Source organism: Euprymna scolopes, chromosome 24, assembly GCF_053919585.1.
Source record: "Euprymna scolopes isolate OS-2025 chromosome 24, ASM5391958v1, whole genome shotgun sequence".
Lineage (NCBI taxonomy): Eukaryota > Metazoa > Mollusca > Cephalopoda > Sepiida > Sepiolidae > Euprymna > Euprymna scolopes.
This window is the reverse complement of record NC_136505.1, coordinates 67,632,365-67,655,850: the sequence shown is the minus strand read 5'-3', so window position 1 is coordinate 67,655,850 and position 23,486 is coordinate 67,632,365. Positions and strand designations below refer to the sequence as shown.

The following is a 23,486-nucleotide window of genomic DNA, read 5'->3' as shown; positions in this document are numbered from 1 at the left end:
CATAGATTATATATATACGATGTCTTTTAAAATTTAACAATAGTTTCCTGTAGCGATTTATGGTAATTTTGTTTACCTAAATAAAAATTATATAAATATATATATATATATATATATATATATATATATATATATATATATACATATGTGTGTGCGTGTGTTTATGTGTGGTTATGTGTGTATATATATGCATACATATTATTATTACGATAAGAATTTTACATTATTAATTGCATGCGTATGTGTGTTTGCGTGCGCGTGTGTGTGGGGGGTGTATGTGTGTGTGTGTCTGTCTGTCGGTCTGTCTTTATCTGTGTGAGCAATGTTGTGTTAATCTCAGGACCGAAAGAGAACTTCAGTAGTTAACAACCATGAGATATGAAAGAGGCAGACTAAAAGCTATGGAAAAAAAAATAAAGTAAGAGAATATTAATCGTGCTGAGAGGTGGAAATATGTAAAAAAAAAAATGTATGGATACAACAAATGATTAAAAAATAATTTAAGTTCAAAATACATATAAGACATATTACATTAACATGCTAATAAAATACTACAAGTGTGAGATAAAAACATCTTCTGGTTTTGGAATATTAATTAACGATATATATATATATATATATATATGTATGTATGTATGTATGTATATATATATATATATATATATATATATATATATATATATACTAGCATGGGTGTCTGGCGTTGCCCGTGTGTTTGGAGGTGTATGTTGAGCAAAAAAAGTCAATTTTTTTTAAATTTGACCTCTATTAGGACCCCTTAACATTTATTGATTTTTGGGCTCAAATCAAGTTATTAAGTTAGATCCATGACCAGAAACATATATCTCAAATCTCTAGTGTTTAGACCCAAACTTGTTGGAGGAGTTCTGTAGAGTTCTCAAAGGTCAAATCGTTGAACTTTGGCCCCTTAACAGACAAATTTCTAGCCGGAAACCGATGACATAGAGTTTTCCAAATCTCAGTACTCTGCATATCAAATTTCGAGTCTATAGACTAAAAATTGACAGTTATTGCGTAGGGAAATGTATACAAACAGACAGACACACAGACAAGTTCACTTTTATATATATATATATATATATATATATATATATATATATATATACATATATATGCAGAGAGAGAGAGAGAGAGAGAGAGAGAGAGAGAGAGATCGATAGATAGATAGATTAAACAAAAATATGTACGTATACATAAATATATATGGAAACAGTATTTTTGTCCTGTAAACTTTTTATGCAAATATTATACAAGTATAAATCATGTAGAATATCTGCATGAATATAATTAAACATAATAGTATACTAAAGATGATCATTGCATAAGAAAACCGAAAAAACTAATAGGGAATTAATTACAATTAATGATTAAAATAATATGCAAATTAGCTAGATGTTTAGCAGATGAATTCAATTCCATGACCCATATATAAGAAAATTGTATTTTCTTTTAAAATAAATAGAAAAGATGTTTTTTTTAATATGAAAATCAATACACATAAAAAAACGAATTTATAGTAGTATTGATAGAAGATAGATAGATAGATAGATAGATACGGTGATAAAATGGCTTAAATCCTCGACTACTTTTTTTAATGTAATATGCTGCTAGCGAGATAATTAATTAAAAGTATATATAGAGGGGGGTGGGTAGTATATATATATATATATATATATATATATATATATATATATGTGTGTGTGTGTGTGTGTGTGTGCATCTCTATCTCTGCAATTATATAATGCAATTTTGTTTCTGTGTGTGAGTTCGTTCCTTATAGACTTCGAAACAGCTGAACAGATTTTCTTTAAAATTTACAGAACGTTAGTGTACAGGTGTGGGAATTGTCTTAGTTAAGTTGTTTCTTAGAATACCCTCGATAATTACCGATAATCGACCATCGAAACCGCTATTTTAATCTATCTATCATCGGTAAAGCCATTTATTTTCATGTCGTCGCTTAGCCACAATGATAGAACAACGGGCCGTGAAAATTCTACCGTGGGGAAGATGATAGCTTTTTGTTTGTTTGTTTTTGTGCTTTTTTTTTTTTTTTTTTTTGCATGACGTGGTCTTTAGTTTCAAACTCCGCACGTAAATTTCTTAATTTTTAATTAACTGCAAATAATTTTTTTTTTACATGGGAATCACAACTTATCAAGGCCCGGACGCCACTCGGGGATAAGGGTTATTTTGTGTACAATAATCAATGGGATAATATCGTAATAATAGTTGGGAGATTTTATAACGTGTCTTACTTAAGGGGGCGATTAATCAGGAATTTGTTTATTTTGGACTTGAAGACGTCCAAGTTGTAATTTCATAAGACTTCAATTTTCACGCGTTTTTTACCAGTGCAAAGTAAATTATGTTTCTGTTTTTGAACGTCCATTGAATACACAACAAGTCCAGAAGGAATTGTAAAACAGTCTACACACATATTTAGTGAAAATGTGATGCAGGGGTTTCTTATATGTCGGTTTAACAAAACATAGGCCCAAACAACCAAGCACAAGTAGTATGCCCGGCAACATAAGATAAGGATTTTTTGACGCAGTTGACTAATTGTAGAACTATACAGCGACAAATATATAAATTCTTACAACGAATACATGGTCGATGTTGATCCTGTGTTTAGGATTACAAAAAAAAAAGAACGTATTGAAATTACCAAAGATACAGATCGACATATGCATAAAAAGGCATCAAAGCAACCCCCTAAAAGTCCGGCTAATACTGCTAGTATATATATATATATATATATATATATATATATATATATGTGTGTGTGTGTGTGTGTGTGTGTGTGTGTGTGTGTGTGTGTGAAAACAAATAAGCCAGTGTTAAAATTATTTTGGATAATTACTTTACATGAGTGCGAAGAAATCTAAAAAATGTCTTTCCTTTGTTTGATCAAGTACAAAGCATGGGAGATAATGACGAATTCCATCAAACGGTTTGTACATTTATTGTGTATTGTTTTTAGGATTGTTTTCTTTTAAAAACCAAAATGGTTTCATTCTCATAATATCGGAAAAAAATGGCGTTAAGGATGTTGTGTATTTATATGTTCCTTTTTATGTTCGTACCTTCTCTAATCGAGTCACATTGTGTTGCACCAATGTATATCTGTCCACAGTCACGACAAGGTAGTGAGTATTCGCCAGCTTTGATCTTGAAATTGAATTTACAGCTTATATCTCTGATTATTGTGGAGGTTATTTAAGATATTACAATACCTATTTGGTTTAGTTTTTATATATAGCGTTGTTTTTATTATTGGTAGAAAGGATAATACGTCAATTAAGAGTTTTGTTAATTATGAAACTGTCTTGATCGCGCTTAGAAATTTCTAGAGCTTTTTTCTTCGCATTCAGTAAGAAGTATGTCGAGTATTGTAATTCTGTATGTGCGTTCGATGTGTCAGATGTCTCACTCTAAATGTTCATAACTGCATATTCTCAAAGGTCTGTAGTAGAAAACGATTAGGTTGTCCATTTCCATATATACTTATATATACAGCCCCCGCCTCCCCCTATATATACCGTAAATTAATCTTTTCGTCAGTAGTATTGTACAAAAAAGTCGTGAGACTTTTAGTTCATTCCACCTCCGTTTTTATCCTAGCCTCGGATATATTATCCAATTTCTGATCATATATATATATATATATATATATATATATATATATATATATATATATATATATATATATATATATATATATTATTATTATTATTATTATTATTATTATTATATAACTCCAGATAGATTTTATAATGAGTAAAAATATGTTTTGTATCGATTTTCAGTATTTAATTCTACTGTGATCAATACAGGAGTAGAGATAGGAAGTAAGTTCTGGATAGTATATATATATATATATATATATATATATATATGAATGTTGTTATGATGGCCATAATGCTGCATATAATGTTCCGATTTGTATCCTCCTGCACGCTCGTCAAACTTACGCAGAAACATTTCATAAACACCTATATAACTTACCATATATCTGCATATTTACATACTATATATATATATATATATATATATATATATCATGTTTAATAATAGTGGGTTGATAGCGTTTACGCGATAACGTCTGATTATCAAACCGATATATAATATAAACAAGTACATTATATGGTGCATACGTAAGATAAACATATACATTATATTTTCAAGTAATTAATTATTGTCCTTCCTATATGAAACTAAAAAGATAAACGCATAATAATCAAATATTTACCACATTGTTGTATCAGGGACTATACAGTAATAATCTATCTATCTATTTATCCACATACACTCACACACACACACACACACATATATATATATATATATATATATATATATATATATATATATATATATATATATATATATATTCTATAATATAAAGCTGAACGTATGTGTGTGGGTCTGGTCACCAATAGGTTCCTATATGGTTGACTATTATAGAAAACTGATCACATATGATATCGAGAAACAGCAATGCGTATATTTGATCTAGCATAATGATGATTCATTAAAATTGTGGGGTCTGCGTACGCGCCTGCTCCACAAAGTATGGAAATAAAACAAATAAATATAAAAAAACGTTTACAAGTGGGTTTTTTTTTATATAAATGTACATAATAATACTTTGATAAGTATGTTTTAACTTAAATAGCCTCCATAGAATGGAAATAGGCACAAACTTTAATAAAGACTTTTCATATCTATCTGCGTAAGTATACTTTGATAATTATGTTTCAGTTTAAAGAAATATGGTATAATAAATTTATGGGATGTTCGTTCGCGCCTGACCTCCATACAATGGAAATATGTCACAAAGTTTAATATAGATCCACAGTATATTGTGATAAGTGTTTCAGTGTGTACAGGTATGGTATAATAAATTATGGGGTTTATCTATTTTATTTTTACTTTCATCATATTTTACTTTGGTTTTGATACCCCCAAATTCGAAGCTATCTATTTACAACCCTTCCTTTTCATAACCTATCATACTTTAATAAATCAGAGTCCATTTTCTGTAGGCTGTTTTTGAACTCAGTCAACGACGGGTACTTTTGCTAGTATATATATATATATATATATATATATATATATATATATATATATATATATATATATATATATATAAAGAGTGAGAGGGGAAATAAACGGGAATAAACCGAGTTATGTGTTCATCTACGTTTCATCTACTTTTCGTCTTTATTTCGAGACTTCCTCTAAATAAAGACGAATCGTTGATGAACCCATAACTCGGTTTTCCTCTTGTCATTTTCTCTATTCTGTCGGAATACTATTTCCATTATTCTCACTGTGTTTGTGTGTGTATATAGATAGAAAGAGAGAGTGATGATGATTATTATGATGATGAAAATACAGAAAAAACTAATAGTTCTTCTCAATATATATATATATATATATATAATATATATATATATATATATATATATACATACTAGCATTTCAGCCCGGCATTGTCTGGGTGTTTGGATGTGTATGCAGAGCAAAAAAAAAGTGGTAGTAGGAAGGCAGGCTCGAACCCGTATCGCAAAGGAGGAAAAGAACGGAGTTAACCCTAACGTTTATGCTGCTACGACCACCGCCAAACCGGAAGCGACATTTTTTTAAAATTAAGGCTAGACAATCTAAAGGAGAGGATAACCTTCAAAAATATCGGCGAAAAAGTACCCCTCCCTGTAGAAAAGTGCCTAGTTGAAGGGGAGGATATTAATGCCTTTAGCCAAATTTTTGATATTTGTCGTATGAAAGGTCGAACTTTAAAACGATACTGATCTTGGTAAAATCCGTTGCCTCTATTAAAAGTTTAAGGCAGACACACAAACAGACATACATACATACATTTATATATTGGTAACTAAAAATTTTCGACCCAAACTGATGAAAAAAACTTGCCCTATCTCTGTATACCCTTTATGTAAAATTTCAAATATTTAGACTAAAAATTGTCTGAGTAATTTGGAAGAGACCGCAGAGGTTATTGTTTAAAAAAACTTTGACTCCTATTATGACCCCTTAAAATTTATTGTTTTGGGCTCAAATCAAGTTATTAAGTTAGATCCATGTCCACGGAACCTATATCTAAAATTTCAAGTGCGTAGACTCACAACTGTTGGAGGACTTTGGTAGAGTTCTCAAAGGTCAAATCGTTGAACTTTGACCCATTAATCGCCAAATTTCTGGCCAAAAACCGATCACGTCGATTTTCCCAAACCTCAGTACCCTGTATATCAGATTTCGAGTCTGTAGACTAAAAATTTACAGAGTTATTGCGTAGGGAAATATACACAGACACACACACACACAGACACACAAAGAGGCACGTTCACTTGTATATATATATATATATATATATATATATATATATATAGGGCGAAAAATTAAAAGATACATCTGCCTTACTTTTAATGCTAAGTTTATTTATGGTGTCTTAAATTTAATAAAAACCCTTCACAATTTGCTGACGAGGAAACCTTGTTTATTAAAAAACTATATGTAATAATTATTGTCCGTAACTTGATGTCTACTACAATAAAAACACTGTTTTCCGAAACGATCGTACAATTAATTGATTTTGTTGTTGTTCCTTCTTATGAAACGGATTTTTAATTTAATTATAATTTGATTTTTAAATTTTAAATTTTAAATTATAAATCACATTACTAAATATATATATATATATATATATATTCATGCAGACATTGTGAAAAACAATAGAAAGCATCTGTTTTGTAATACGTTTTTATTTTTTCTTTTTTTCATTTCGTATTGTCATTTTATATCATTTTTGTTTGTATATACATCGAACGCATGGATGTATGGTCCTAGCATTTTTTTCTCGAAATGTTCGCGATTTTAACTTTTCGTAAAATCGTCTTCACATTATCAGGAATGTGTGTTAGTCTCGGTAATGAATTATGGTAAGATTTATTGAAATAGTCCTTGGTGTGCCAGTAAGATATATTAAGACGCTTGTGGTAGGGGAAAGTGCGGTAGGTAAGGAGAGCATGCTTGTTCTGGAGTAAGTAGCAGGAACGGTAGGGGCCAGGAAATGCGAATATTTGAGTGTATTAGTACTATTCTGAAATATGACCTGGTTAAGGTTAGGTTTTTGCGTTTTGAAATCAATATCTTCAAAGACTTTAAGATTTTACATTCGTTTCATAGTAGTATTTTGATGTTGTTAACTAGAATTTCGTAAATTTAAGAGAAGCAGTGATATTGTTATGTAAATGTTGGAAGATGCCACTAGATTCAACATCATAACAGTGAGGCGGTGTGATAATGTTGTGCTCGTATGTCTGGCGTAAGTATTAGTTGCATTGTTTTTATAGGAGTTACATTCTTCCAAGTGCCATATAAAATAGTAAATGGCGTGTGTCCGTTCTAGTGGTTTTAGTGATTGTTTTTAGTAACTGAATTTTGGGTTAATTCTTTTATAGTAATTGATGAATCCGGTGTTATATCTGTCTAAAGGCGAGATGTTTGACGTTCCTTATAGCGATTTCTTCTATTATCTATATATATATATATATATATATATATATATATATATATATATATATATATTTGGGGGGGTCACCCTGTATATATATATATATATATATATATATATATATATATATATATATATATATATAGGGTGACCCAAAAAAAACGGCCCCAACTCCTAGTTTTTTGTCCGAATGAAATGAAACTTTGGTCATAACTAGTTTATTACATTAAAAAAATCACATAAAAATAGTAGGGCCTTTGAGCTTTTTTCTCCGTTGACTGTTAAATGCTCAGAAAAACAATTGAATGTCCTCTGTTTTTTTTTGGGGGGGGGGAGGTCACCCTCTATAATATAAACCAACGTGTATCTATTTGTATGCAAATATATATAAATCCTTTTTACTGCATAAACATTAGTTATAAAAATGTAATATTTTCTATCATTCGACACAAAACAATATCGAGTGATAATCCTCATACAATCTGAAATGAAATTAAGGAAACTCCATCTCCTAAAAATAAAGCTTTTATTCATCACGTAAGTATAATTGATAATTTGCTTATAAAATCAAACTTATTGATGAAATCTTGATATGAATGCGAATGGTGGGACATTTCGAAGCTTAATATCTCTAGGAGTGTACACTAATCTATGTAAGCACACACAGACACACACACAGACACACACATATATATATATATATATATATATATATATATATATATATATATGGCAGAACGATAAAAATGTCGCCCCAAATGAAATAACGCGACGGCTATATTTTCAAAATTTTATTGAAAAATCAACTCAGTTAATTTGATTATGTAGTAGAGCTAAAAGCTTTTCAATGTAGCCGCCTATGACATAAATCACCGTCTCGATACGGATCAGGAAATGGGTGTATGCCTTTTCACAGTACCGGGTACTTTTGTTAGTTTATATATATACATATATATATATATATATATATATATATATATATATATATATATATATATATATATATGAATGTGTCTACCATGCATGTGTGTGATAAAAAGTTATCATTTATATGATTTGCCTTCGGACGAGTCACATAAAAATGGTCTTTTTCGTCTAAATTCTATCCCAATTCTTACTCAGATAATATAATCGTGACTTTCGTCGCCACATGAACATGAATCTATATATATTGGAGCATTAAATAAGTATTTGGATCAAGCATCATAAAATCATGTGTATCTACCGCAGTCATTCCACAACTCAGTGCATTCCTCAGTGCAACCAGTAAAGTTTTGCATGCAGACACGGCACATTAATTATTAAATTTTTGATGAAGTTCAAAATATTTAACCAATATCTCCCTATCTATATTAGTAATTTTTTGTTTTTTGCATAATAATGTTATTATTTTAACAGTTAATAAACTGCAGAGAATTATGTAAAAATATATTGTTAAGCGGTATAAGTGTTTCACTTAACAATTTAATAAGTGAATTTATTTAAAAACTTAATGTTAAACTCGGTATACCACAAAAGTAACCCCATACAGGAAGTGTTTAATATTAATAATTAAATCAATCTGGACATCGATTACTACGGACTTTGTCTCGCGGATTCTTCTAGATTGTCGATAGTAGAAGAAATTTCATCTAACAGAATATGAATCTTACCAATCTCCTATTTCGTAAATAAAGTATGTCTAAATAAATAAATTTCGTAAATAAAGTATGTCTAAATAAATAGTTAATAAAAAGTCGGTATCTGTTTGTCTAAATTCAAATCTGTTTTACTCGCTTATGACTTAACTTTCCATTTAAAAAGTAAAGTAAAAGTTTACCAACTCTATCAGATACAGAATCTCCGCTAACTGGACATATGCTCTGAACTATTGAGCTACGGAAAGATGAGTCTTTACGCATTATTTTTTACCTGGTTGACATTTGTATGGTTTCATTAGGTGCACAGCAACATTAATGTTATTCCTATATATCTGTTTTTAATGGAAATTAGTATATAATATACTTTTACTTCTGTTAATATTTTATTGTAATGCTCATCCTGGTATCAAACCGAAACTATGCTATTACTTTTAATACTGTACTATTGCATCATCTTTCAATGCAAAATTCATTAGTAGTCGAATTTGCTGCATGTTTGTTCATTATAAGATATTTTCCAAGTATTACATCATATTTGTAACGTATGAGAGTAATGTGGTCTCATTTCTTTTGAATTGGATCATACTTCTAGGCATCATGTTTTCTCTGAAAGGAGGGTAGTCAACAGAAAATGTTCACAATATGTTATTTAGTAGCAAACCTAACATTTACATTATATATACTAGCAAGATAAAGAATCGGGGAGAGGAGCATATTTTGCTAGTGTATAATTATTCTATTTTTAAGGGTTTATTTAAATTTGGCCGATATATTAAGTTGTCTGGAAATGCCATAACATTTTTAGGCACACAAAGAAGGTAGATATGAGAAGGTTTTTCTTTCTTAGCAATATTTAGTTTATGGGAATTGTCATGAACTAAATATTTGAAAACTTTCAACTCTAGCGCAAATGCTTCAGTTGTGATATTCGGACTTTCTTCGCTATTGTTTTCTAAATATCAAGATCAAATTTTGTGTGTCTTCCACCGCGAGTGTCATCTTCAAGATTGATGTTTCTGGTTTTGCATTTTGCAAACGACTTCCGAACAGTTGATTCTCTTATAACATTGTCACTGTACATTTCACACATCTTTGGACGTTTTCTTCTTTTTCGAAAGAAATAAAATCATAACTACCAAAACCTTAAATTTATTTTAATCTATTATCTTTTAAGGAAAAGTTTCTGAAACAAAATCAAAACGAAAAATTTTATCAGCAACGGAATGAAAATACGCGTAACACATGGGCAGGTCAATTTTGGAACCCCGGTGAGGCAATGGTGATGATAGTTGGGGTTTGCCATAGAAAAGACCTACACGAAATATTTTTCTCAAAATCGTTATCTTTGCTTGAGTAAATGACTTTAAAAGTTGAAAAATTGAGGTGATTAAAAGTTTTTCGGTGAATTAATAACGTCCCGTCATCAAAACAATCGGTACCGTTAAGAAAGTGGAATCATTATTTAGAATGTTTTAAACTACATTTCTAAATAAAATGAGTGAAGATAATGAATTAATAACATGAATAGTAAGTGTAAAGGCAAAATTATGTTTGTTAAATAATAACTATCAAAGTTCGTTTTTCCATTTCACGAACTTTTGGGGGTTGAAACATTTTAGATTTCACCGTCGTAAACACGCTTGTTATTAATATTGAAAATTAACGTTTGTTTATTATTTAATTTGAAAACATTACGATTTAGGCTTAATTATTTCGAAAGGAAAAACGGAAAAAACTTGTTTAAAATATATATTATTATATGTCAAGTGTCTGCAGTGAATTTAAACATATTTGTTTTATTTTTTTTAATTTATTTTTCTATTAGGTTGGCACAAAAACAATGTCATTTTTGACGTCCAAGTGAACGTCAAAAACATTATTTTTGCACACACCTAATATTTCACATACAATTCTATTTGAAATTTTTATTAACATATGGCAATACTTCAGTTTTATATTAAAACAACTACAAAACTATAGTCCATACAATTTTATTTTACACATTCTTTTACGAAACATAACCACGTAAATTTTCAAGTTTTCTACTTCATAAAAAATACTTTGCAGAAAATTAGTGTAAAATTTTAATTTCTTTTATTTTTAGGGAGTAATTGTTTTTAAGCAGTGTTTTTCTTCAAAAATTATAGTTTTAAAATCAGATAACCCACAAAGATTAATATAAGTAAATAAGGAAACTCCTTTAAAGGTTTTTCGTTATGTGTGCATCTATGTTATTGTGCTAAAATAGCTTTGTTATTTAGAAAGCCATTCTTAATATGGGAAGGAGGTTGTATTGTAACTATTCTGTACTTTCACCTAAAAGTTTAATAAACCAAAATTTCATAAAAATTAAATTTAACTTAAAAATCCTATTAAAAATAGCATAGTAACATAGATGCACAAGCACTGGTTTTTCAAACTCTAAACACTAAACACTCGTTTAAAATGGCACAGCTACAGCAAGAATGAATCTCTTTATGGATAAATTCATGTTATCGAAGGCGGAGCTAAAATCTGCTAAAAGTGTCTAAACTAAACACTACTATACCTCTGATTTGGTTTGGTCCTCTCTTATCTGATTCAACTCTACAAAGTTTTTCATTATTTACTATAACTAGCACTTATTATTTTACATATGAAACTGAAAGATAGGCTAATACAGTTTCCTTCAGTTATCATCAATTTATTTATTTTACTTTTCAGATTAGAATGTCAGTAAATGTCGCACGACGTTAAGTTTTAACCCGTGGTTCACAAAATTTTCTGGTCCACCTTGTCATTTAGATGAAACAGAACCCCAACTTCACGACAAGTCATCCAGTTTAGTCATTTCCTCGAGAACAGTTATCAACACTTAAAAAATAGTTAATTGCCAAGGAAATAATTAGTATTTGGCAAGCAGTCAATCCACACTTGCCATTGTTAAGGTAACATTATATAGGGCAGAAGGTCAATATATTTTGCTATAAGAGGGCCAAACAGATTGACAGGAAATATCTTGCAGCAATCCAAGTGAAAAGAATGAAGGAACAGCTAGACAGGCTGTTTGATATATCTTCTTGTAGCTGTAAACTTTCTGTCTTGAGATGTGATGACTTTGCAGTAAAGTGCAAGACAGAAAATTGTCAAACAAGGCACATAGATTGCACTTATCCTCCAAACAAGGAGATAAAATTAATTCTATAGATTCACCTGCAATTATATTCCTTTTTGGGGGAAAATAAAATAATATATTGGTATTTATTATGTAATCTGGTTCTATCATTAAATATGCAAATTTTCCAATTTCCAGGTTCACCTAGAAGAACTGCCATTTACAGAAATTTTTTAATTAATTGATGGAACAACAAAAGCCTAACAACATTTACTGGTTCTTTGGGGAAACTTTGTATCAATAATTATCAAGATTTGCCTCAAGTAGAATTCTAAAAAATTACTTTCCTTCTCGATCATGATTATCTGACAGCAGAAGAAACAAATAATTTAAGTGTGAAGACCAGAGGCTACTTTTTGAGTATGCTGTTGGCATTTCTTGTGGAGAAGTTAACTTAGAAAATTGGGTCCTTGAATCAAGGAAGATAGCACACATAAGCCACAAGATTAATGTGTTTATGGACTAGAGTTGTCTATCCTCAAACACTATGATAAATTAAACATTTTTGTCAAATTTATCATCCAAGTGTATGCAGTTAGTTGGTTTGAGATCAAAACCAACATTTTTTTTTAACCAACAACAGTATATTTTAATATGATTCAGAGAACAAAACAGTTAACTGAGATCCAAATTACTGTTTTAAACAGTTCAAAATATAGTGCTTTTTCACTACTTCCGGAAAATATAATATCCATGATAAACTCAGATAAATTGGATGTGAGAGAAGAGGGCATTCAAACGAATTTGTCCATTAGGTAAATAAATATTTATCCATTATATTTTATTAGTTTTCTTAATTTAATTAGTTTTATTCATATTATATCGCAAAAATATAAAAAATAAGTGTTTTCAAATAATTTTGTTTTGTTTTTATGGTGTTGTTTTTTCCAGAAACAGTGAATTTTGAAGCCACTTACTGGTCAAATTTGCTTGATTTTCTCAAAAAGTTGTACATGAACAGGAAGCAAGACATAGACACATTATTACAAAGTCATCGTGCCAGCAAATTAGACCTTTATTTTCCTCGAAAGCAACATATACAGAACAATTTAGTTATATTATAACAGTTTATATTATTGCATTTAATAAAAAATTAAAATACATGGTTCTGTAACTTCTATCAAGTTGTGATATTGTGTAATACATCTTCATATATCTTTTTAAATTGTGAAATTTAAAAGACTTAGTTGCTAATTAGCTTTTTTTTAATTTTTGTTTAATCAATGCAGTAAAAGTTGAGATATTTTGCTAGTTGTGATTCATAATTAAAATTATAATCCATGTGTTTCTTTTTCTTTCAATGTGTTTCATATAAATATATCAATTTTAATTGAATATATTATAAAAATAGTGAAATTTCAAAGTCGGTGTTGTGTAAAATGCTATGAAAATGAAGGGTTTTTCAGCATTTTTCTACATGAATTTAAAATTAAATGCTCAATTTTCTGTTCAAGATAGGAATCTATTTTTAGGTATATGTTCTTATCACATCAAATCCCAACTATCATCATCAGTGTCATGTTGATTTTCTGAAAAAAGTTGCAAATCGACATGCCCTAGCGTAACACATGCAAAGTTAAATCTGCGATTTAAGTAGATAGTTCATAGTCTACTTTACATCAAGAAACTTTAAATTTTAAAACGTGAAAGATATTCCGAATAGCCTAATATATCTATATATCTATAAAAGTGAAAGTGTCTGTCTGTGTGTGTGTCTGTGTGTCTATCACATTTCCATACACAATAACTTTGTCAATTTTCAGTCTACAGACTAGAAATTTGATATACAGGGTACTGAGATTTGGGAAAATCTTTGTAATCGTTTTTTTTCCAGAAAGTGAGCTGTTACGGGGTCAAAGTTCAACGATTTGACCTTTGAGAACTCTGCCAAACTCCTCCGTTAATTTGGGGTCTAAACACTTGAAATTTTAGATATAGGTTCCTTGGACATGGATCTAACTTAATAACTTGATTTGAGCCCAAAATAATAAAGGTTAAGGGGTCATAATACGGGTAAAATTTTTAAAAGATTTGACCGCTTCGGTCTTTACCAAATTACTCAGACAATTTCTGGTATAAACATTTGACATTTGACATAAAGGGTATTCAGAGATAGAGCAAGCTTTTTTATCAGTTTTGGTAGAAAATTTTAGCTACAAATATATAAATCTATATATGTATATTAGCATGTCTGCCTAGAATTTTCGACAGAGGCGACGGATTTTTACTAAATCAGTATCGTTTTGAAGGTCGACCTTTCAGACGACAAATATCGAAAAATTGACTAAAAACATTAATATCTTCACCTTCAACTGGGCACTTTTCTACAGGGGGGTCGTTTTTATCGCCGATATTTACGAAAGTCCTCCTGTCCTTTCGATTGTCTAACCTTAATTAAAACCTACGTCACTTCCGGTTTGGCGGTTGTGGTAACAGCAAAGACGACAAGTTTTTTCCACGTTCTTTTCCTCCTTTGCGGTACGGGTTCGAGCCTGCTTTCCTACTACCACTTTCATTTGCTCAACACACACCTCCAAACACCGGGTCAATGCCGGGCTGAAATGCTAGTATATCTATAAAAGTGAAATTGGCTGTGTGTGTCGGTGTGTGTAAATTTCCCTTCAAAACTACTCCGTCAATTTTCAATCTACTCGACTAAGTTGCATAAGATGTATTGAGATTTGAGAAAACCTTTTTTATCGGTTTTCGGTCAGAAATTTGGCTGTAATGAGTTCAAATGTCAATGATTTGACCTTTGAAAACTTTATAAAACTTCCCCGCCAAAGTTTAGATGTAGGTTACTTGAACATGGATACAAACATTTGAATTTAATTTGAGCACAAAGCAATAAATGTTAAGGGGCTAATATAAAAAAAAAATTGATCTTTGCGGTTTCTACTAAATTACTCAGCCATTTTTTTCGTGTAAACATTTGACATTTTATATAAAATGTGCTCTGACATAGGGCTAGCTTTTTAATCAGTTTCTGACCCAACATTCCTTCCAAGGATGCAAAGTACAACAGCTTTTAACTTTGCGGTCTCTTGCAAACTATTCAGCCAATTTTTGACCTTAACATTTGAAATTTTACAGAAAAAATACTCAGGCAAGAAGCGAGCTTTTTAATCACTTTTTGGGCGAACATTTGGCCGCCAAAAGGCCAAAGTTAAAAGAGTTGAACTTTGCAGACTCTACCAAACTCCTCCGTCAATTTTGGGTCTAAACATTTGAAATTTTAGATGTAGGTTGCCTAGACATAAGTCAATTTATATATATATATATATATATATATGTGTGTGTGTGTGTGTGTGTGTGTGTGTGTGTGTGTGTGGATATAAAGTAATGAACAGTACATAGGCTCGAGTAAAGTCGATGTTGTGAACTGCTAATATATTTTAAATGTGTGTAAAATAGAGAATTAAAATGATATATGGTAAGAAAATACTATTAGATACATAAAATATCGGGCAGACCAAATGATAACATTTGATTGTGTTTTTATTTTGTCTTAACTACTATATCAGAAATTAGTGAAAAATGTTCTAAATATTACAAAACGACAAACTTCAAATCTGTTGTTTTTTTTACTGCATAATAACCCATTTAGAGTTACTAAATCCTTAATCCAGTAATTTTGGTACAAGCTTATATACATCAGCTTCATTATATTTTTTAATGTTTAATTTAAACGCGATGTTTGGTTTGGTTGTATTGATTATGTGATATCTCATTCCAGGTTATTTAGTACTGGATGTACTAATTTAGAAGGAAAACTTTATGCTTCAAGTGTATTAAATCTTCAAATATGTATTCTTGGTGTTTGGTTTTGTTGTTTTGCTTCTCTGATGGTCCAACATATCTCAGGCCACTTAGTGTCGAATCCAGTATTTTTTTTTTAAAAAGTTTCTACGCTTTACGTTCCTTCCATCTTAAACTATCTAGTTAGGGTGGGGGGTTTGGTTGTTTGCTAGAAAATAATTGGTTTGGGTTTGAACTTCGCAGAACCTGATTGAGTTTGCAAAACGTAATGAAAAACAATAACGTCTACGCTTTGTGCATTTTAGGACAGGACGCTAGTCCCTTAAGATAGTCTAATCTGGTAGCACCAAGACAAACATAAAGAAGGAAGGCAAGTGAAGAATGAAGTAGAAAGACAGAAAATAGAATAATGTATGGAATCGTCTGTTCTTCTTGAAAATATACAAAGTTACATGCAATTTTCAAGAAAGGAAAAATCGAAAAACGTTTACAGAAGAAAACGGAGATGAAAGCGAGTATAAAAAGGAGATAAGTTCATGCGTTCAGGAGAATCTAAGATTTACTGAATAGTATTCCCTAACCTGTCAAACTCACATAAAAATTCCATCGTTATTTTTTAGAATAGAATTAAGATGCTTCCTTCTCGGATAATAAAATCCTGACTACAGCCATCATATTGAAAGCTGAACCACTGAGCATGGCCCGCTCATAAACGAACGACACTTACTTTAAATATCTTCCACGCGGGGATCATAAAACCGCGCTTATTCCAGTCATTATAAAAGATTGCCTCCTGAACAGGTCTTTGAAATTGTTATGCAGTCGCAGTGCACGAAGAAAAGAAACTCTTACATAGTTCAGCTCTAACTGGGTGAAAAAAAAATATAAATATATAAAAAAATAAATATAAGTAAAGGTAAGTAGATATGTATAGCAGGTTCGTCTCTAGGTCTACCGTGATATTCTGAAAACATTTGCGTAGTTTTGTCTCCTTCTTCATATGCTTTAATCAAAATAGTTGAAGATTGAATGACATTTCAAAGTAGTGTCGAAATTATTGTAAAGTCACGCGTTTCAGTAAGTCAGCTGAAGAAGGTCGAGAAATCAAAACGGCCAAAATAGTTGTAATAAATAGGGATATGACAACAGCACATTTTTTTCATTGTTATGACTCTCGAGTATATATCCGACACAGTTAGACTCAGTTAATCAACCGAGAACTACATTACTTTATATATAAACATATAAGATACTAACTGATATATACTCGGGAGACAAAACAATGAAAAGAATATTCTGTTGTCGCAGCCCTAGTATTAACGCGCTTTATAAATTACAATTAATTTCAGACTTATATAATTCATATACCGTTCTAATTTATAAAATCTAGTAAATGTTAACTATGGCTGTTATTTTAGTTTGCTTATCTTTTAACGTTTTTCTATTTTTATTATTTTACCTACTCTGTATTGCTAACACAAAGAAGAGAATATATCTCTATATATACATATGCAATATCTGTATGCGTTTTATGTTCCACTTATAAAGAAAAGTTAATAAATCTATATAAAATGTAAAATTTTCATAAACTGGAACAGAGGACCGGGGATGTGGGTAAGTCAAGTGGTTAAATAAATCGCTGTTTTCGGAGAGATGCATGGTTAATCTCCCCGACAAAGTGGTCGTAGTCAACCATATATACGTGCTTTTACTTTTAATGTCAGAGACTCGTAGAGGGTATTTAAACTCATAAACTAAGTTAGTCCTAGAAAGCAGCTCAATTGAAGGGGAAGAGTTATTAGTTATCAAAGTAAATAATTAATTTTATTTGTTTTACGGTTTATAGGTTGCACATTTTTATTAATAATATTTTTAAACACTTTTTTGTCTATTCTATTATTATAGTGCATTTGATTTTTATAATAAGGTAAACCAATGAGAAAAAATAAATACATAAATAAAATAATTAACCAATGAGGAAAAATATATGAATTGTTCCAAACCAGTTTGATAAATCTATGCTTTATGATGAATCTTAAAGGATCGAAAAGTATTCGGACTTATAATAAATATGATGATTGCATCAGCCAGTTCCCGCCAGAAGTGAAGACTGTTATTCGGAAATTAGAAAGGATTGAAAATAGAATTAATAGACAAAAAACGTATATTTATTTAATGAAATATGATATAGAGAAAAAATGTTGCCTAAATATATATATATATATATGTGTGTGTGTGTATGTGTGTGTGCTTTTTTATTACCGTTTTATCTGTTTGGTTACACATGTTTCAGATGTTGGAACATGTTTACGATCTAATAGCCTTGTCAGTGGTTATTAGTATTAGGAAGAAAAAATAAATAAATAAAAATAAAACACACATATTTGCTCTGCAATAGTATTGAGCACTCTCTTTAAGTTTTTAGTAATTACCAGTTTTACCATATATATATATATATATATATATATATATATATATATATATATATATATATATATATATATATATAAGCTGACTTGTTTTTTTTTTATTTTACCCCTGCGTAAAGCCCATGGGGTCTTTTGTTACCCCAATTTTGCTTAAAAGCTCATAATTCCTAATTCTCAACTTATTTCTGATCCTCCCTTCTAATAATCTCCTGTCTCAGTGAGAGTATACCACATGTGGTATAACATAGTATTTTTGCAGTTTTTCTTAAAGGTGAATGAGACTGAAATGTAATGTTTATGTAATGAAGTTATATACATTTTTCTTGCTATTTCAATTCATGGGAACATATGTGTCGATCATAAATATTAAAATATGACGCAAACAGGTGTGGGCTGTGGGTATTTTAAAATATATGTGATCTAAATCTAGATTTTTAACTTTTACCGCGTTTTATAATTAATTTTATTCTATTATTTTATATTAATATTAACCCACTAAAAGTGATTGCAACCTGCTCAACAGGAACTGTAGATATCTTATACACCAGCGGAATACGTATATTTTACAAAATAATAAAACTATATGACTTTTCGTATTAGGGTGTGTAAACACCCCATAGGACTAACCATATTTTGAACACCCAGGTGGCTTACGCAGGGTTAAAAGTGAATAAAATTTCTTTATATACATCTTTACGTTTATACCAACGACGTCAAAATGATAACACAGTTTCATATTCCTTTTAAAACGATGTTGTGTTTATTCACTGTTCATTGTTGCTGTTTTCTTCTTTTATAATTAATTCTTTTCACTATTACGTACAGTGCATATTTCTACATGGTGTATAGCTGAACCTACATTTAAAGCAAAAATTACTTTATTTCCTGTGTGCAGAATATATCTACCAAACTACTCAGTTAATTTTTAGTCTTCAGATTCGAAACATTATATATTTGATATTTAAACTCGCGAAACAAATTCGATTGTGTTTTTACCAGAAAATAGTTGCTAAGAGGTCAACATTGGCAAATTGCAGCTTGACAGGCATACTTCGATGCAACCTGCATGCTGTACATATACGTAAATATATATGTATATATTGTATTGTGTTAATTTGTCAAAGCTTTTGTGCATGCGTCATTAACTCATATAGTTGCGAATACCTATTCTGCTACAGAGCTAAAGGTTTTGGCTTTAATTACTCGTATTATATCCAACTGATATATAAATGTTTGGAAAACTCTAGTGATACATAATTTTTGGAAAAACTCAAGTGATTTTTTTAAATCGTTTATATATTTCATTTTATTTAATCTCAATAATTAAAATAATATAACCCAAGTGATATATACATTTTTTAAACCCAAGTGATACATAAATTAAAAAAAAAACAAGTGATATATAAATTTGGAAATCTTTGTAAATAAATATTATATATTGTGTTACAGTATAATAACCAATAGAAAAGTGTTTTTCTATAATAAATACGTTATCTTCATAAATAAAAATATCATATTTAAACCTATTTTACGAACAGGAAATGCCAGCCAGTCCTCTAGTATATTGTAACATAACCTAATATGTCTGCAGCATAGTATCTACCAAACTACTGCGTTAATGTGTTAATTCTTAATCTGTATATTTGAAACTTGATATATAAACTATCCGGATCTGTTGACATAATCGATTTGGTTTTAAGTCGGAAAATAAATGTTACATGATTTATGCAAACACACTTACTAGAAATACCTTCTAAGCTGCCAAAATTATATACGCAAACGCAGTTGCGTGAATATTGCTAGAGAGCTAAATATTTAGTTTTAGATTAAAGCTAATGGCACTCAAGTCGTACATCTTAAAACTTACGATATCACTAATATATTGGGTAGAATATAATAGTCAATAGGAAATTGGCTATACAATATTACACCAGAAATCTGCAGAAATTAATATATTATATTAATGGGTATTTTATGACCGGACAGCCCTTGGAACCTGCTAGTATATAATAAAATAATGCATGTTATTTCTTAAGAATAGAACTATACTATAGAGTATACTATTAATAAAATTGTAAATGTTTATTTATTTATTTATATGTGTGTATATATACCAATAAAACTTCGAACGGATGATCCGGATTAAAAATTCTTTTTCCCCTGAAAGGTGTGAGTCCCTAGATTGTCCTTATCTATATATGGTTCGTAACGAACAACGTTGCCTCACACAAAAAGCCCGAAATAAAGCTTTTGGGGCCGTTTCGTTTAATTGTCGAACAAATTAACTGCCCATATCAAAGGAATTTAGTACTGTCTGTATACAGTCGCGGTTACGTCCTTCGCCATACGGATAGGACTTGCGGCGCCATGGATAACACGTCTGATTACAGAAGATTCCAGGTTCGAATCTTGGACTTAGTAATAATATTATCCTTACCCTTAGTTAGGGTATTTTTTTGTTTTTTTAGTGACTTTGTTTTGTGCATAAGAGAATTTCCCATTCTCTGAATACACAGGGTAAGCGTTGATGGTAAGACGATGTTGAGTGTACTCGATTTTGTGTTTGACACGGTATTGTGTGTGCCGACGCGCGCAGCCGCTAGTTTTAAATATAATAAAGGTTGCAGTTTAAGTAAACTCATTTTAATATTTTGTTGCCTGTAATGCGATTTTGCACTATCATTCGGGCAGCGCCAGGTAATCTTGTTAGTTTAATCATGTTATGGAAGCCAGAAAAAAGGCATTTATATTTCTATTTGAAAATACTACTTTACCTTGTTAAATTTTTCATCGATAGTAACTATTTAATGCTTCATCCGCGTGAATTGCATTACAATCCGTCTTTATGTAAGAATTAATAATGGTTGGTAAGATTAGAAAACTCATAATTAATGAATTGTTTACAATTACTTATATATGAAATGAAAACGTGTAAAATTCAATTATCGAAAAACATGTGAAATGTACAGTTCGAATCCATTCACAACTGAAAATGTGCAAAGCTAAAGTTCAAATAAACAATAAAAGTGGTTAACCTTACATTTCGAATTAAGTATAAAAGTGGCATGTGTAAAGTTATATTTTGAAGTAATTATCAATTAATTATGCGTAAAGTTATATTTTGAATTAATTATCAATTAATTATGTGTAAAGTTACATTTTGGTTTGATTACGAAAGTTAAATGTGTAAAGTTACATTTCGTATTAATGAAAAAAATTGAGATGTTTAAAGTTACATTTCAAATTTATTTTCAAAGAATATGTAAAAAAATACATTTAGAATTAATTATTAAAGTAAAATTTATATTTCGAATTAATTATCATAGATAGACACATTAAGATATGTAAAGTTACGTGTCAGATGAAGTGAAAACGTGAATATTACAATATGCTCGGATCTATTTTACTATGTATAACTTTTCTTACCGTGAAATAGTCAAACCAGAGGCCCCTCGGAAAATAAGCATTCACATCACGTTGTCCCTGTAAATGAACAATTAAAGAATAAATATATGCATACATATATATATCAGTAGTTTAATTTATCAAGTATTTATTTTAGTTGTCATTAATTCAAATATAGTAAGGATAGATGCTTTCAAATTTTGTAGTGATACAAATGTGTGACTGTGTGCATGAAATGAAATCATAGTTTAATCGCAACTGATTATTATAAAATTGAAATGTTTATGCCTCGTACTTTTAACTTAATAGATTTATTTAATTTATAGAGAATGATTATAAAACTAGTAGATATCTTATATTATTATATTAAAACTCTGAATTGGTTTGTCACGATGACACAGTCTCAAATTTCAACGTCACTACGTCATTTTTAGTAAACATTTTCATGTTGAAATGAAGTCAAACACTATTTTCTGTGAATTTATTTCTTTGTTTTTTAACTACAAAAAAAAAGAAAAGGGCGCTTATTTTAGTAGTACTTTTTGGAATATTTATTATATGTTATGCTTTTAGTAGTGCTCTGTAGAGCTGTTGTTTTTATCTATTGATCGATAAAATAATTCATCTTAATAGGTTGATAGTAAAATTAGTTTTAGAAATGCTCTGGTGTTCCTTTTAGTTATAGAAATTGTCAATATCCTAGATATATCAATAATCCTTAATAAAACAGCTAATATCTTAAACGTGTTTTTGTTATTTTTCATTCATCACAAAAATGGGATTCCTCTTCTTAAAAGTAAGTTACCTTAACATACATTTATGTTCGTACCTACGTTAATACCTTTCATCCGCATTTATGTTTCTTCTTACATTTTCGCCTTTTAAATATATGTTTGTGTGTACGGTATAATTTCCAAACACACTTATATCCATACATACGTTATCACCTTTAAATACTACACATATTTAAGGGAGTGTTTTTGTTATATCCATTTACACATACATCAGTGTGTGTGTTATCACCTTTCACACTCATTTAGTTTTGGACGTACGTTATGACTTTTTACATACATTTCTGGTCGTTCCTACGTCATCATCTTTCGCACACATATTATTTTTGTACTTACGTTATCACCTTTTCATACACGTTTATTTTTGACGTGCCGTATCAACTACCATATACATTTTCGAGCAACTTACTTTATCACCGTTCACACACATCACACGTTATCGGTTTAACACAACGTATTATGTTTTCACTAGTCACATATTTAGATTCGTACATGCTAATTGCCTTTTACACATTAATATTCGTATTACGTCATAACGTTATACTCAGATTTCTGTTTGTAATAATGTGCATATTCCTTTAAAAATAACTAGTATTTACTAATATTCCGTTTGTTATTGTTTCGTTATTAGATGATTAGGTTCATTTCACTATTATGCACGGTTCTATTTGTGAGTATTTTTGACAGTTTGAATCTTTGCATCGCATTTGGAGCTGTATTTAGAATAAATATCTCTTTTCATCTCGA

The 23,486-nt window shown here is 30.0% G+C and overlaps 1 protein-coding gene across 1 annotated transcript in view; it reads right to left on the bottom strand.

The window, feature by feature from the left end:
• Nucleotides 1–23,486, bottom strand: part of LOC145246762 (sucrase-isomaltase, intestinal-like) — a 1,547,717-nt gene that overhangs the window by 489,965 nt on the left and 1,034,266 nt on the right. Inside the window, exon 19 of the mRNA XM_080108534.1 lies at nucleotides 21,970–22,026. Coding sequence (XP_079964660.1) covers nucleotides 21,970–22,026 — 57 coding nt within the window. The remainder of the gene's footprint in view (nucleotides 1–21,969; nucleotides 22,027–23,486) is intronic.